The 15372-nt window shown below is 55.9% G+C and overlaps 1 protein-coding gene across 1 annotated transcript; it reads right to left on the bottom strand.

The window, feature by feature from the left end:
* Positions 1–609: 609 nt before the first annotated feature.
* LRP3 (LDL receptor related protein 3) lies at positions 610–13519 on the bottom strand. The gene is made up of 7 exons (XM_007954341.2): positions 13447–13519; positions 11882–11929; positions 5261–5399; positions 3504–3718; positions 1866–2982; positions 1477–1609; positions 610–1197 (listed from the first exon to the last, which is right to left on the bottom strand). Exons 1-7 carry the CDS (start codon positions 13517–13519, stop codon positions 610–612), a joined length of 2313 nt encoding a protein of 770 aa, XP_007952532.1.
* Positions 13520–15372: the final 1853 nt, after the last annotated feature.

Genomic DNA, 15372 nt, shown 5'->3' with positions numbered 1-15372 from the left:
TGTCTCTTGGGGACCCCTCCATCCCCTGCCACATTGCCAGCCTCAGTGCCCAGGACACTGACCCCTCAGCCAGAGGGCATCAGCTGGTCAGGCCCTGGCCACACTACAGGCATGAAGATGAGGACAGAGCCCTCCCTCGCCCATGCCTTGGGGGCAGGAGGAGGTTCAGTGCAGATGGGGTTCTCACCAAGAACTAGGGACAGAGTACACACTGCTCTGTCCTGTCCTCACTACAGCTGCAGGTAGTGATGACGAGGGAAGATGCCCAGCTCTGGAATGGCAGCTGGAGCTGCCACAGGACGAGAACAAGGAGTGAGAAGCCACAGAAGACACTCCAGAGATCCCTGCCTTAGCCTTCTTGCTTTTCTGGAGTGGGGTGGAGGGGGGAAGGCAGGATGCTGTGTGGACCCTGGGACCTGCCAAGGGGTTCATCCTTCCATCATTCTGCCCCACTTCCCCTGCCCAGCACCCACACGCCAGGCCCACCCAGGCAGGGGGGGATGCTGACATCTCCCCATGAGAAAGAAGAATGCGGAGGCAGGGTAGAAATGACTGTGTATTCCCTGGTTACAAAGCGGGGCTGTGGCAGTCACCAGCATGTCCAGTGGGTCAGCAGACCAGCAGGGCCTCATCATCACTGGCCTCCAATATGGGGGAGCAGGGTGGCAGGGGGCTCCTGCAGACACTCAGTGGCTCTGGTGGGTGGTGGCCAACGGTGCTGCTGGCAGTGGAGGCTGGGGAGTGAGGGTCCTGGGCCAAGCGTGGCTCCTGAGCTGTGTCCACAGAGGCCAGGCTGTTCACCAGAGGGTCCCTGCAGGCTTTTCTGTCCTTGTCCATGGGCCTGCACTCTGGCTCTTGCAAACCTGAAGATGGTGGGAGTACTGAAGGTCCCACCTCAGGTACATGGCCAGGGGCACTGGGGAGCCCATCACCAGCTGCCCTGGGGCTGCCTATGTCCGTAAGGGGTGCAGGGGGGTCCGGGGCAGCCCCTGGTGCAGGCTGGAGGAGCCCATCGCCCAGCACTGTCTGTGAGGTGCGTGCAGCAGTTAGCAGTGGGATCTGTCCACGTGGCGCCCGTGGCCTGTGAAAGAGCCTATTCCAGAGGCGGCCAAGGCGGCGGCGAGAGGGTCCGCGGCGGGAGGCGTGCCTGCGCATCTGTCGCCGCATGGCTGTGCGAAGGTTCTGTAGGACCGAGGCCTGGAGGGTGGGGGCGGTGGCTGAGGGAATGGCCAGGCCAGCACAGGCCACTCAGGGATAGAGGTCAGCACTGCCCCAAAGGGGCCCAAGACCAACTTGTCATCCCTCCTGGCCATGGACCCCGTGCCACCCTGCCTATGCTGTGCCTTCCCCTGCTTAACCCCTGACTTAGTCTGGCCTGCATGCTGCCCAACCTGGCTCTCAGCCCTGTCTTGTCAGTGCTCTGAGGTTTCAGCTGGAAGCCCTGGCCCTTGGGGTCCCACACCCATCAGCGCTCACCTGGGATGCACTGTATACAGGGAAGTCCTCCACAGGTGGGATGAGGCCCTGTGCGATGAGCTGACCATAGGATGGGGGTGCCTCCCGCCGCACAAACTCTGCCTCCAGGCGTGTCATCTGGGTCTCAAAGGCCCTGAAAGCAGTGAGCAGAGGGCATCACAGCAGGGCTCCTGGGATCCCACCCTTCCACCTCCCCGGGACCTGCACAGCAGCTCTCTGCTCCTCCACCTAGACATCACAAAATACCCAGAAGTCCACAAGTGGTTGGTCCAAGCCCCAGTTTACAGACTCAAAGATGTGGGGACAGAGAGTCTGGGGTCTATCTTCAGAATGAACCAAGGTGCCTTGCTAGGCTGAGGTCCCCCTGCACAGCCCACACGCTCACCCACCTATACTCCTGCGTGCGCAGGGAGTACAGCTTGAAGGCGCAGCCTAAAGCAATGACCAGCAGCAGGCCGCAGACAAGGCTGCCAATGAGGGCGGCAGTGATGACCTTGCGGGGCACAGCAGCCAGGCAGCCCTGCTCGTCGCTGCCATCCTGGCAGTCTTCCTGGCCGTCACAGCGCCATGTCTCAAAGATGCACAGGTTGGTGCCACAGTGGAAGGTGCCGGGCTGACATGAGAAGCAATTCTTCTCATCAGCGCCATCAGGGCAGCTTTTCTGGTTGTTGCAGCGGTCAGCAGGTGTGTAGCATAGGCCACTGCCCCCCTCGCAGGGGTACTGGTCAGGCGGGCAGGAAGGGCAGCCCTGTTCATCTCGGCCGCTGGCACAGTGCCACCAGCCATCACAGCGCTGTGACTCCGAGAAACAGCCCTGATCTCCTGCATCCCCCGCATCTCCCTCAGTGCTGCTGCCACACGGCTGCTCCCACGGGAGGCAATAGCCCTTCACCTGGTAGGTAGCATTGAAACCATGGCCAGCGCTGCGAGCCCGGGCATGGTAGGCCACAGTGAGGCGGCCCTGGGCAGCCTCGAGGCTCACGGGCCGGTGGTTGCTGCGGTAGGAGAGCGTCTGCAGCAGGCGATCCCCACGTTCACCCAGACCTTCGTACACCTGCACATAGTCATCGTAGCCCAGTCGTAACTCCAGCTGCAGCAGCACGCGCCGCGGGTCCTGTGTGTCCACTAGCCACGTACAATGAAGGTCCGAAGGCCCCCGGGCTGCACCAAACAGGTCTGGGGAGGCGAAGGAGCCATAGAAGCTGCCCAGCCGCCGGCCACATGCCAGGTCCGGGCAGCCAGCCTCATCAGAGCCATCACCACAGTCCTGTGAGCCATCACAGCGCCGCTCTGCGGGGAGGCAGCGTGTGGAGCGTGCCCCGCTGCAGGGGAAAGTGCCTCCTGGGCACAGGCTGCCCGGCAGCTCAGAGACAGGGGCCGAGCAGTTGCCCTCGTCAGAGCCATCCCCACATTCATCCACGGTGTTACACTGCCATGGGCCAGGCAGGCACTTGCCATTGTCACAGCGGAACTCGTCAGCCTGGCAGGAGGCCTGGCCCAGCTTCCCTGCAGGACAAAGGGTGTTGGGGACAGGTCAGGGGATGGCAGAGCCTCCCTCCAGTATGGAGGCCAGGGCCAGGAGTAGGCTAGTGGTCCCCCTCCCAGCTAGGCCTCTGCAGCTCACAACCACAGGAAGAAAGCATGGTCCAGGAAGAGGCAGGACCCAAGGAGAAGGGCCTTTTGCTTCTTCATGGCCACTTGAGGGGCAAAGACCCCTCAAACACCAGGGTTGGCTCAGTCCCTGACTTGAGCCTGGGGTAAGCCTCCTCCCCATCTTCTAGCCAAGTCTGAGATGTGGGGTCAGTGACAGCCCAGTGACCTCAAAAGGCTTTGGGAGCATTCTGAGGAGGCAGCATGACCAACCCCATTACTCTGTCCTCCATTTGATAGGGTTGGTTGGGGGAGATCCTGCGGAGAGGTGGAGGCCAGTGGAGGGCCCTGCCCTGGTCCTGGGAACCCATGAGTGTGCACCAGGTGCTCTGTGGTCTAGGCTCATTCTCCCTGCCCCATCCTGCCACCAGCATCACCTCGGATGTACGAGAGACGGAAGCCCTGGGCCTGGCCAGAGCTGGAGGCATCAGAGTGGAAGAAGATCCAGACATGGTCCCGGGCGGAGATGAAGGCAGGTGGGATGGCAGAGCCACAGAGCCGGAAGGCCTCCTGGCGAGGTGGGGCTGCTGGACCCAGCATGAGCCAGTCCAGGGAGCACTGGTGGGACTCCTCTACATCAAAATTGCGGAAGCTACAGGGACAGAGAGGATGGCAGACACGGGATTAGGGAAGGATCAAGGCCCACAGGGCCAAGGGTAGTCAGGGCTGGAGCTCAAGGCAAGGATAGCCCCTTCACCCCAGACCCTGGTCTCCCAAACTTGCCTAGCTTCACCTCTCAAAGCCATTCGGTAGGACCCCTGCCATCAGCCAGGAACCAAAGGGTGGCTCCATGAAGAATCATCAACTGTGAACAGCATCTGTCACATTCTGTGCTATTACAGCTCTGTGAAAGCCTTGCCTCATCCTTTCCACCCTCCATTAGCACACTCAGCACCCTCACCCCAAAGCCAAAGTGGAGGGGGTATTAGGAGCCCTATTCATGGGCAATTTCCTCCCCGTGACACTCTTCCCTGAAGTCGGAAGGTCCAAGGACCAAGCTTCCACCAACCAGAACAAACTCAGGCATGCTCACTAAGGACAAGGCCATGCCCATGTGGCTGGCCTAGGCTGCAGGTGGGTGACACCTTTTTACTAGGGTAGGAACACTGGCGATGGACCCCCACTGGCCGGTGTGGGGTGAGCAGGCCATAGGGCCCAGAAAGCCACTGTTCAAAGGCTCTCTCTTCAAAGTGTCCACCCAGTTGCCTTGCTTGCCCCTTCCAGAGGTAGGTAAACTGAGGCATGAAGACCAGGAGAGGCTCAGCTCATACCATCACATCCCTGTTCCTTGGTTCTGTGGAGTATCTGAGGGCCTTCTGAGTTTTGGCATTTGGGAGAGCTAAGGCAAACGGAACCTATAGCAACTCTCCAGTCAGATGTCCTAACCCACACCCAGGCCGGTGGTTCCAACTACCTCAGATCCACTATCTGGTCACCTTGCTCTACTTCCCTCTGCATGTCCCAAGGCCTCCCTGCAGCTTGAGCACTGAGGCTTCTGCCTGGCTCCCTCTCTGACAAGACTGCCCTGGGTCTCACTCAGGAGCCCTGTCCTATACCTCCTGCCAGCCTGGCCTCAAGTCATCCCTGCAGGACAGAAAGACATCTCTGCCACCTCAGAGGCAGCTGGACCATGCACACTAGTCCCCAGGACTCCACTCCCTAGAAGAACTGAGACGACTGATAGACCCCGCACCCCATGACAGAGACTGAGGGAAGAGCAACCAGCCATGGGCAGGCAGACCCAGGGAACTGGACACACCTACATGCTCACATGCACTCACACATACACACACACACATACACATATACACTCACATATGCTTATAGCTCACACATGTTCACATATGCTGTCACACATACATTCACATACACACATCACACATCTCACATTTGTGTCCTCTACATCTGCTGAGATGTGATCACACACAGAATCACACATGTCTAACACACATGCACCACTCACACATGCCTGTTCATATTCATTCACATGTCCTCTCCAGCTGCTCATAAACACATGTGCTCACACACGTGTACTCACTCACACACACACATACACAATCACACACATGTGTTCATTCATACATGTTTATTAGACGCATATAGATGCCTTCAGACACCCCCAGGGTCCCCTTACCTAATGGTGATCATATCCCCATGGTCACCCTGGATGTACCAGCTGCAGTTGGTGCCTGCTGGGTAGTTAAGGGGCCAGGCTGGGCTGTAGATGACACCACGCCGCTCCGTGTGCTGCTCCAGCTTCCCACTGCAGGCAGCTGTCAGGAGATAAGGCTGAGAAATACTGGCCCCACAATCTGACAGTAAGCCGGTGGGGGCGCTGGAATCCCCCATAGCTTCAATACAGGCCTCTCGCAGGGTTGGCTCAAGGCCAGCCAAGGATGGCTGTGACCTAAGAAAAGAACTCCAGAGTTCACAAAACTGGTGTAAGGGGGTGGGCCAAGGAAGACCCACCTGGCCTCAGGGCAGCCATAGCTCCCCTACCCCACCAAGTGCACCAGAGCCCAAGCCTCCCCTCCCTATTCCTGGCAGGGCTGAGAGCAAGTGCACCAACAGCTGCCCCTGTCAATTGGCATCTCCAAAGTGCAGCTTTCTGGCCTCTGGGGCCTCAGCTCAGTGGAGAATTCTGCAGCCACAGGTGGTATAGCACTGAAGGTATTTGGCAGCTAACCAAAACATCAGCTGCTCCATGGGAGAAAGATGAAGCAGTCTGCTTCCATAAAGATTTACAGCCTTGGCAGGGGGCAGTGTGCCCATGACCATGTACAGGGTTGGCAGACAATGTTTCCACATGTGTATTTGTATGTGCTATAAGAATATCTAGGTATATAGTGGAGTTGACAAGGCACAAGATTGTGATGGCTTCTTGGCCACAGCCAGCTAGCCTGAGGGAGCAAGTAGTTGGATCTGTGAGCGCTGGACCATGGTCCCAGGGGACATCAAGCTCAACTGGCATAACATACTACACAAAAACATTGTTCTACATTCTACTTTGGTGAGCTGAAACTGGGGTCTTAAAAGTTTTGTAAGCAGACATCTAGATGCTCCTCATCCACAGCAAACAAGAATGAAGAAAAGCAAAGACATATGGAAACAATTAGTACAAGGGACTAGTAGGCCATGTGATCCTCAGCCTATATGACCATGAGACCAGAAGAACTAAATGGTGCCCAGCTACCACTGTCAACCACTCAGAAGGGGATCGGTGCAGGAAATCCTGCATAGAGTAGGAGAATAATATGGAACAAAACTCAAAATCATTTAAAAAAAAAAAAAGACCATGTTTGCTGGTCTGTTAAAGCCTGGTGAGACCCCTGAGACTATGGCCCCTAGTTACTGTTCAGGTCTGGAACTGAACTAACAATAAACAGGCATATGGGGTGAATATTTACATCAGGTAGATATACACTCCTTGGAGCCATCAGGGCAGGGTTTGCACAGGGAGACAGCTCGGGAGTGGGAGTGCATGGGAGAGAAGGACACAGGGAAGAGATAATTGCAGGGAGAAAGTGGGAAGAGAGCTGTTACATTTGGGGAATTGCAGTCAATGTCATGAAACAAAATATGTATGAACCTTTGTATGAAAAATTAATTTGTTCTGTAAACTTTCACCCAAATCACAATAAAAATTAAAAAAAAAAACACCTTTCCAACCCTGGAAACACAGCCAGTAAGTGGCAGAGCCAGGCTTCATCACCCTTATCCTCTCGTGGTCTCAGCCTTTCACTTCTGGCTCTGAGCCAATAGCATTTATGGCATGTCAGCTGCATGCCGCACCAGGGATGAGTCACTAAATCACACCAGCCTCACTCTACCCATTTCAGGATAGCCTCTGGTCCCCAGCTGAACCCACCAGTCTAAAGGCTCCAAACCGCCTTGGCCAGTGAAGTAGGCCTGCCCTGTGTTGGTGTGGCCTGCCCTCCCTAGCACTAGGCAGAAGGATCCCAACACTCGGTTATGCCCACCCCTCACAACCCCTTCAACCCTTCACCACACTGGTTCATCTGATCCTCACGACCACCTGCAGCAAAGGCAGGGTCCATTTTACATATGGAGAAAATGAGGCTCAGGGAGGCAAGCAATGACCCTTTGCCTGAACCCAGTGATGCCACCCTCATAGTCAACTGGCACCTTCCATTGTTGCCTTGGAAGTGACTTTTGTTCTTTCTGGCTCTCAGCAAGACCCTCTGAGGCGCCAAACAGCCCTCCCACACTCTTAGGATGAGAACACAATTCCTCGCAGTGGGCCCATCCTCTGCCCTCCCATCTTTCCTGTCTCCAAAATCAAAACCAAACCCACTGCCATTGAGACAATTCTGACTCATAGCAACCCCTGTTGGGTTTCCAAGGCTGTAAATCTTTACAGAAGTAGATTGCCTCATCTTCCTCCCACAGAGCAGCTGTTAGGTTTGAACTGCTGACCTTCCAGTTAGCAGCTAAATGTTTTGCCACTACACCACCAGAGCTCCTGTCTCAGGTCCCCCTTAATCCCCTTGCCCCCTGCCTCCTGTGCTTCCTCCTACTCAGGTACTTTGCTCCTGCTGTTCCCTGGTGGGGTGTTCTTCCTACCTCCCACACTGTTCACTGCTCCCAGCTTCAGATCCCAGCTCAGTGATCCCTTCCTCCGGTAAGCCCTCCCCACAATGCCCCCACCAGAGCTCGGGTCCTCCACCCCTCATCCTCCCCAGCCCCTGCCATAGCAGCCACTCCCTTTTTGTTCTTGTGACTAAAATCTCCTTCAGGGGGGTAGGGGCTGTGCCAGGTCTGGCTCAACACAATGTCCCCAGGATCTGGTACACGGCCTGACGTGTCATAGGTGCTCCATACACATGGGTCAGTGAGTGAACTGGTCAATCCAAGTGCCTGTTTAACATTTAGAGGTGTGAGCTGTGGGCTGAAGACCCTTCTGTTGGGGGCCTGCCATGACAGTGGAGGGCTAGAGATTCTAAAGCTTGACTAACCTCCACTAACAGCTCATAACTTCAAAGAACTGCAACAGAAACACCCACCCTCAACCCTAAAGTGAAGACTGACCATTATGAGAGCCCACCAGGCCACCATTTGAAGTGTCAACAGTCCAAGTCAGCTAGATACAAATCAGGCCCACTCTATCTGGCCCACATTTCTTGTACATAAAACAGGAGCCATTGCTCAAGGCCCAAGAGGATAAAGATCAAACAAACGAAGGAGAGTCTCAGGAGCACAGCACATGTAAATATTCTATAGGAAGGGGCCTGAGAAAAGTGCCCCCAACCAGGCCTGGCTCCCTTAACAGTCAGCTCCCAGCCACATGGGCCTCAGAGACACTGGATACTGACCCGGATGGGGTGCTCTGGAAGGCATGAGGTATTAACCAAAAAGGCTTCTTCTCCCAGATGGTGCTGGGTTCACAAGGAGGAAGGGCCCATGGCTGTGAGTGCATCTCCCTCCTCCCACCATGTTGAGTCTCCTAAGCACGTGGTAAACTGAGGCATCAGGCCTCTGAGTCAGGGGACCCAAGGCATGCTGGTGAACTCAGCAAGGGTGGGAACCGCCTCTCCTTCACCTGGACCCTCAGCCAAAACCCCAAAACTCCATCGCCGTCAAGTCAATTCCGATGGCAAGCCCCTGTGTTACAGCATAGAACTGCTCTGTAGATGTTTTCTTGGCAATAATCTTTGCAGAAGCAGACTGACTCAGGCCTTTCTTCTCAGTGCTGCTGGATGGGTTCAAACTGCCAGCCTTTAGGTTAACAGCCAAGCACAAACTGTTTGCAGAGCAGGGCCCAGCTAACACCTACCACAGCTGGTGTGGAACGGACGTGGACTTATCTTCTTGTTGGAATACTCATGGAAGCCAGGCTTCTCACCCACACTAACAAGGGGCAATCAGGCCTCACATCTTCCACCAGACGTCATGTGCCACCTTTTCTCTCCTCTGGCCCCATCTCAGCTAGAGTACTTCTCCCTCATAAATCTACGTCTGGCCTATCTTTCATGGGTCAGGTGGCCTTTTTCTCCAGACCACCAGGTAAGCCAGGAGCAAATGACTAGACTGCTCCCCCTAAAAAGCCTCACTGTCAAGGGTCACCCAGAGCTGTCTCAGAAAGTCCCACCTCAGGGGCAACAGTATCACTTGGGTAACTATTTGCTCTTCTCCAAGAGGGGCCCATAGAGACCAGGGCTTCTGCAGCCATCAGCTTGGCCCGTGCAGAGAGCTGGGCACTCCGGTCAGGGGCTCTTCACCGGACATTGCTTGGCTGTGGGCCTGGAGGTGCCACTGGCTCAGACAACAAGCCCCCTGCCCCCTGCCCTCTCTGTGCCCTCTTCCCAATGCACAACTCCAGGATTCAAGCACAGGCAGGGGAAAGGGCCTCATGACTCCAGTCCTGAGACCTGTGCTGCCAAACACAGTGTTACATCCTGGCCTCAGTGTGACCATCAGTAAAATGGAGCCAATGAGCATCAAGGGGTGGTTGGGAAATTTCGAGGCAGGTGGACATTTCCAGGTAGACACTGTGTAATGGGGTGAGCAGGGTATATGATTGTGGCAGGGGAGCGCCCACCTGCATGTGCCATGGGAGGGGAAGTTCCTGGCAGAGTGCTGCAATGGTGGTGGGCAGTGAGGAGAGCTGGAGAACCGTGTTGGGGGGAAGGTAAAGCTGGGGATACTGATGCAGGATCGAGGGCTGTGGGATATCTAGGGCATTGGGAAAGGTTTGTCTGAGCTTAAGTGGAGGTAAAACAGCGGTCAAGGTTCTGCTCAAATGGGCAAGGGATGATTGGGTACTTTTAGGCCAGTGTTCATATTGCCTGGTCCAAAGAGTCATCAAATACTCTTGAGAGGACATGAACAAGGCCTGATGAAGCACAATTTGCAGATCCAATTTCCAGAGGCAATCAATAGTCCCAACAACTTGCCAGGTGTAATCCAAAGATATGGAGCTGGAAGTCCTACCCTAGGCATGCTGGGAACTTGCCAGGTGAGTGGAGAACAGCCTGCAGACCCTGCCTAGGCCCACCTCTCTGGGACCACCATGGCTGTGTGGCAGAGCCCAGAGCCTGAATGCAGGGATAGGCGACATGACCCAGTCAGTGCCTGATATACCTGGGGAGGTGCCTAGGCAGCCCATCTGGGTCCTCAGGAGTGTCTGAGCCCAGGGAGAGGTGGAAAGTAGCTGTGGATCAGTTCCTGATCCAGGCTTCTGCACAACAGAAACTATAGTGAAACCCCCAAAACGCAAAGTCATGGAGCCTTGGGAGGGGGCACTATGGGCCTCCAGAAGCTGCTCGCCACCTCTCTCAACAACACCAGCAGGATCAGAGACAGATGCCAGTGCTAGGGCCTCAGACACCACCATGGCCTGTGCAGCATGTGTGTGTGGCTCACAAGCCCAGGGGCACCAGGCACAGACAGGTAACAAGGATCCTGATGGGGCTGAGGTCTCAACAGCTAATAACAAACATATGGACTTAGATCTGTGTCTTTCTTTCCCTGGTTCCATGAGTGGCTCTTGTCCCTGGAGAATCCCTCTTCTCAACCTGAGCCACATGTATGTGGAGCACAAACATCTGGGGCACATGTTTTGGGGGACATTCTCACTCCCCACACCTGCTAGACAGCTGGCCTGGAGCTTATGCTTGTAAGATGCAACAGCCATGCATCTTACCTACCTCTCTGTGAGCACCTGACCAGGGCCACGCCAGCCTTCTCCTGGAAACTGGGATGGGCAGACTGGGCAGTTGGCTGTGAAATCAGGAAACCCTGCAGAGCTGGGTCAGGGCTGGGCAAGGCAAGGCCCTGAGCAGAGAGTGAAGCTGGCATGCAGAGAGGATTAGGAGAGAGACTGAGGAGCCCAAGTCTGAGTGACAAGCTCTTGAGCTCCACTTCTGCAGACCCTGGCCTCCCACTCCCAGTGACTATGGCCAGCAGAGGTCCTACCCTGAGAGCTCCTGGTCCTAACAGCTGAGCCAGCCTCCGTGGGTTTCTGCTCCAAGCTGAGCCCTGAGTGCAACCAGACATCCCAAGTGCCTCCTGCCCTTCCAAGAGCACAACAAACAAGTCAGACAGGCCCTTGAGACTGGGGGCCTCACATTCTCCCCCAGCTCCCTGAGGCCCTTGTCAGATTACTTATGGTGGCACTGAGGGCCACAGGGGTCTGGATGTATCCATTGTTCAGCCCCTCAAAGGCCCCTCAGCAGAGAGCTTACATCTGTGATGGACTCAGCCTCCCCTCCTGCTCCCACCAATCTTTACTATGCCCAGCTCTAGGCCAGAGACCAAAGATCAAAGGTTGATAGATAGACCCACACTGACAGGCATGAGGGGCGGGCACCTCACAATAACTCAAGGAACCCCATACCTTCAGGAGGCATGATCTGTCACTTGTGCAGGACCCTTTACAGTTTGCCAGTGGTATTAAGCCACTTTGTGCCAGACTCCATGCTAAACATCTTGCCTCATTTGCTCATTTAACCTAATAACCAAGCTTTGAGGTATGTCCTATATTTCACCCACTTTACAGAAGAGGAAACTGAGGCTTAGAGAAAATTTTAAGTTTGCCCAAGACCAAACAGTTCCTTTTAATGCAGGAAAGATGCACCAACGACTGGTTTTATCGACAAAACTGAATTTAGGAAAGTTTAGATGACCTCAGGGTTTGAGCCAGGACCTTGAAGGTCCGTCCTCAGAGTCTGTCCTCAGAGGTTACAAAATCAGAGTTCAGGGAGGAGGAGTGGAAGGTGAAAAGTTTCTTACTTACCTAGGGCAGGAACTGCACTGCTAAGCCTCCCAGTGAGAAAGAAGTTCACTGTGGGAGACACAAAGAGAAGTCAATGAGGGATGGTTTTCAGGTCCTAGGTACCAACTCTGGACCAACCAGCAGCCCTTGTGAGGGATGGGACAACACAGCCTAAACTCAAGGCTAGTCTCCCTTCATCTCACAGGGCAAGGCCCTGAGACTCTTGGCATGGGCAGCTGAAGGGCCGCAGAGGGTCTCAGGACCTTCCCTGGCACACCCACAACCAAGAGCAGCGTGCAGGACTGGCTGCGCTAGACCACTCCTGCCGCTCCCAGGGCTGGGAATTCTTACTCAGTGAGGGGAGGGGAAAGTGTTTGACTGTCTCCTGTCAGGCTTGGGATCCTCAGGCCTGAACCACCTACCAGAGAGGGTCCCTGGCTCAACCCAGGTGAAGGGAGCCAGCCTGAACCCCATGTCCTGCTCACCAGAGAAGCCCAAGAGCTCAAAGTCCAGAGCAAATAGCTATTACCAGATTTGTGGGGGAGCAATGCCCATTCACCCTGCTGGGACAGGCCAGGGACCTTCCCCCAACTCAGAACTCTCTATTTCTTGGGGAGGAGGTGCAGGTGCAACTGAAAACAGACAGGTTTTTTTGTTATTTGGTCATTTCAATAGCTTCAGGAAACCTGTCAATGTTACAGAGCCCTCTTTAGTGTAACCACAGAGTTACCCATGTCCCCTAATAACCCTCAGCTCTGGTAATGGTCCCCTTCCTTCTAGTAGTAAATAAAGGAGCTATGTGGAATGAGGATTTAGCCTCTAGCAGCCCCAAACATGCACACACAGGGACCTGGAGAGGTGGACAGAAAAAACCCTGGGCAGGGCAGGAAATGGCCCCTGCACTCAGGTGTCAGGCCTGGACAGGTCCCTCAGCCCTGCACAAACACACCACCCTGGGTTGACCGGGCCTGCCTGGCTGGATCTGAGAAGACACAAAGGGAAAACAGGGGTCATTCTCCCAGTGCCTCCTCCCTGGCATCCTCATGTCCTGCATCCCGAGTCCCCTTCTCCAGGACGGCATCATCCCCTCACCCCCACCCCAACTCAACAGGAAACAATTTGGCAAAGGAGCAGCCGACCTCAGACCCGCAGGCCTCGCCTTTGTCCGCAGCTCGGCAGGCCCGGACTGTGGCCAAGCTAAGTGCAGCAGGCCCGCTGAAGGCTGCCGCCGATTCGGCCGCTTGCACAAACTGGCCGCCCAGCGCGCTGCTCATCCCGGGCGCCTACGCGATATTGCGATTCGTCAGGGGCCGGGGCTCTGCTGCCAGGGTTGGGCCTGAGGGCGAGGCTCCCAGAGTCGCCCTCCCAGGCATAAGACTCTAGCAAGACGAGGATGCTGGGGGACGCTCGGGAAGAGAAGGGCCTAAAAACCCTCAGGGCTACTGCCTTCTCTGTAGTTCCGCACGGGAGCCATCGCACTGGCCGTTCCAGGAAAGCCCTGGTCCCGGAAGGGACGCGGGGGCGGGCCAGGGCGTCCAGCCGGAGTGCTGCTCCCGGACCTCGCCCAGCTTCGACTGCCCACTCACCTAGACAGACCACCGCGAGCTGCGTCCGGGCGCCCGGGGCCCCCTCCAGCCCCGTGGCAGCCCGCTTCTCCATACCGGGGCCAGCCGCCCGCGGGCGCCGCCTCCTGCCCCCCGGCTAGGGCTCCGTCCGGCTCGGTTTCCCGCGGAGGCTGCGTCCCGGGTGCGGGCGGCGGCTCCAGCAGCGTCTTTGTGCGGCGGCGGTGCAGGCCCGCAGCTCGCGGGGGGCCACATCGGCCGCGGCGTCACGGGCCCCGCGGGGGCTCAGCGGCGGCCACCAGGGAAGACCCCCGCCCGCCGCTGCCCCGGCGTCCCGGTCGCCCCGCCGCAGCCGGCCTGTGCCGGGAATTGCCCGGCACGCCCATGACCTGCGGGCGTCTGTCCGGCCCCGGCACCCTCGGGCCGTTCCGCGCTGCGCCCAGCCTGCCAGGCCAGGTACCGCCGGTAGTGCGTCAGTAGGTCTGTCCGTCCTCCCGCCCGGCGGCTCGCCAGTGCCTGGAGTCTGGAGGCCGCGCCGCGCCAGCCACGTGACGCGCCGGCCGAGCCGCAGTGGCGCTGACGAGGCGGGCGGAGGCGGCTGGGGCGGTCCAGGGGCGCACAGGCCGCCTCTGGGTGCTGGACAGCTCCGCTCAAGCGGCCCCTGCCAGGTCCCGCTCTCTCTGGCTCGCCTGACCACCTCAGGCCCACCAACCTGGCCCTCCCTGAGCCCAGCTGTGCTGAGCATAGAAGAGAAGATGACAACTGGAGTGTGGCAGAAAACGAGGCTACTCCGGGCTGCTCAGGGAACCTGGGGCAGGACAGCACGTGTTGACTCAGGGCTAAGACCTGTCCTCAGAGTAAGGCATCTGTGTTCCTGCCCCTCCTCCCCTCCATACTGCCCCCAACACATCCCTAAGCTGGATTTCCCTGTGCAGAGCAAGGCCTGTGAGGGAATAATGGTAAGCCCACTGAGAGGACCCCTGAGCCCACTCAGTCACCCGCACAGGCTCTGTGGGAATGAAGAGGCCCGCTTTTCAGATTTGCATCATCTTCTAGGAGAGCTGTCAACAAAGGGGCTACATCCGGAAGAAGAAGAAATCAGAAGAGACACAGAGGTACACTGAAGAAGGAGGCCATTCAGGTTCAGGAAGCCCCTACTCAAGGACCCTTCTTCCTTAAGACTGATGTGAAATCAGAGTTCTCCAAAGTTCCCTGGCATTGCAGCTGTGGTGTAGCCTGCCCCAGTGGAGCCTGAGCTAAGGCTCAGGATCCCCCTCCAACCTCTCCATTTGATACTCTCCCAATGGTTGCCTGACATTTACTGAGAGAAGGTGGAGAGGAACTGATGTTGTAATGCAAGTTGTAGACAGAAACAGAGTAACTCACTAGTTCATGTTCATTGTGCAGGCCAACTGGAGTTCCACAGAAAGTTTAGAAAAACCCTTTCACTTTTTCTGGATTTGCATGTTTTCTTTTTTCTGATTCCTTAGGTGAGTTTTCCAAGGCAGACGTTTTTCCTTGGGAGATATTAAACCAACAACTAAACCCACTGCCATCAAGTCGATTCTGACTCATAGCAACCACCATTGGGTTTCCAAAGCTGTAGATCTTTACAGAAGTGTATTGCCTCATCTTCCTCCTGCAGAGCAGCTGGTGGGTTAGAACTGCTGTCCTTCTGGTTAGCAGCCAAATGCCTTACCTACTATGCCACCAGAGCTTCTTAAAGGATTTTAAAATCAAATAATAAAAACTTTTGTACATCTGTGTTCATTGCAGCACTGTTTACAATAGCCAAAAGATGGAAACAACCTAAATGCCCATTAACAGATGACTAGATAAACAAATGAGGTTCATACACACAATGGAATATTACTCAGCCATAAAGAGAAATGAAGTCGTGCTATATGCTAAAACATGGATGAACCTTGAAAACATCATGTTGAGTGAAAT

Source organism: Orycteropus afer, unplaced genomic scaffold (assembly GCF_000298275.1).
Source record: "Orycteropus afer afer isolate SDZICR_OR568_19922 unplaced genomic scaffold, OryAfe1.0 scaffold00459, whole genome shotgun sequence".
In the NCBI taxonomy this organism is placed as follows: Eukaryota; Metazoa; Chordata; class Mammalia; order Tubulidentata; family Orycteropodidae; genus Orycteropus; species Orycteropus afer.
The sequence above is the reverse complement of the archived record's forward strand: the minus strand, read 5'-3'. Positions and strand labels throughout refer to the sequence as shown.

Bases quoted from the DNA above. Each gene is read 5' to 3' on its own strand.
- LRP3 (XM_007954341.2), bottom strand. From the start codon at position 13,519: ATGGAGAAGCGGGCTGCCACGGGGCTGGAGGGGGCCCCGGGCGCCCGG. The intron at 2,983-3,503 runs GTGATGCTGGTG...TTTGTCCTGCAG, and splicing joins CCGTCTCTCGTACATCCGAG to GGAAGCTGGGCCAGGCCTCC. The intron at 1,610-1,865 runs GTGGGTGAGCGT...CACTGCTTTCAG, and splicing joins CTGCGCACGCAGGAGTATAG to GGCCTTTGAGACCCAGATGA.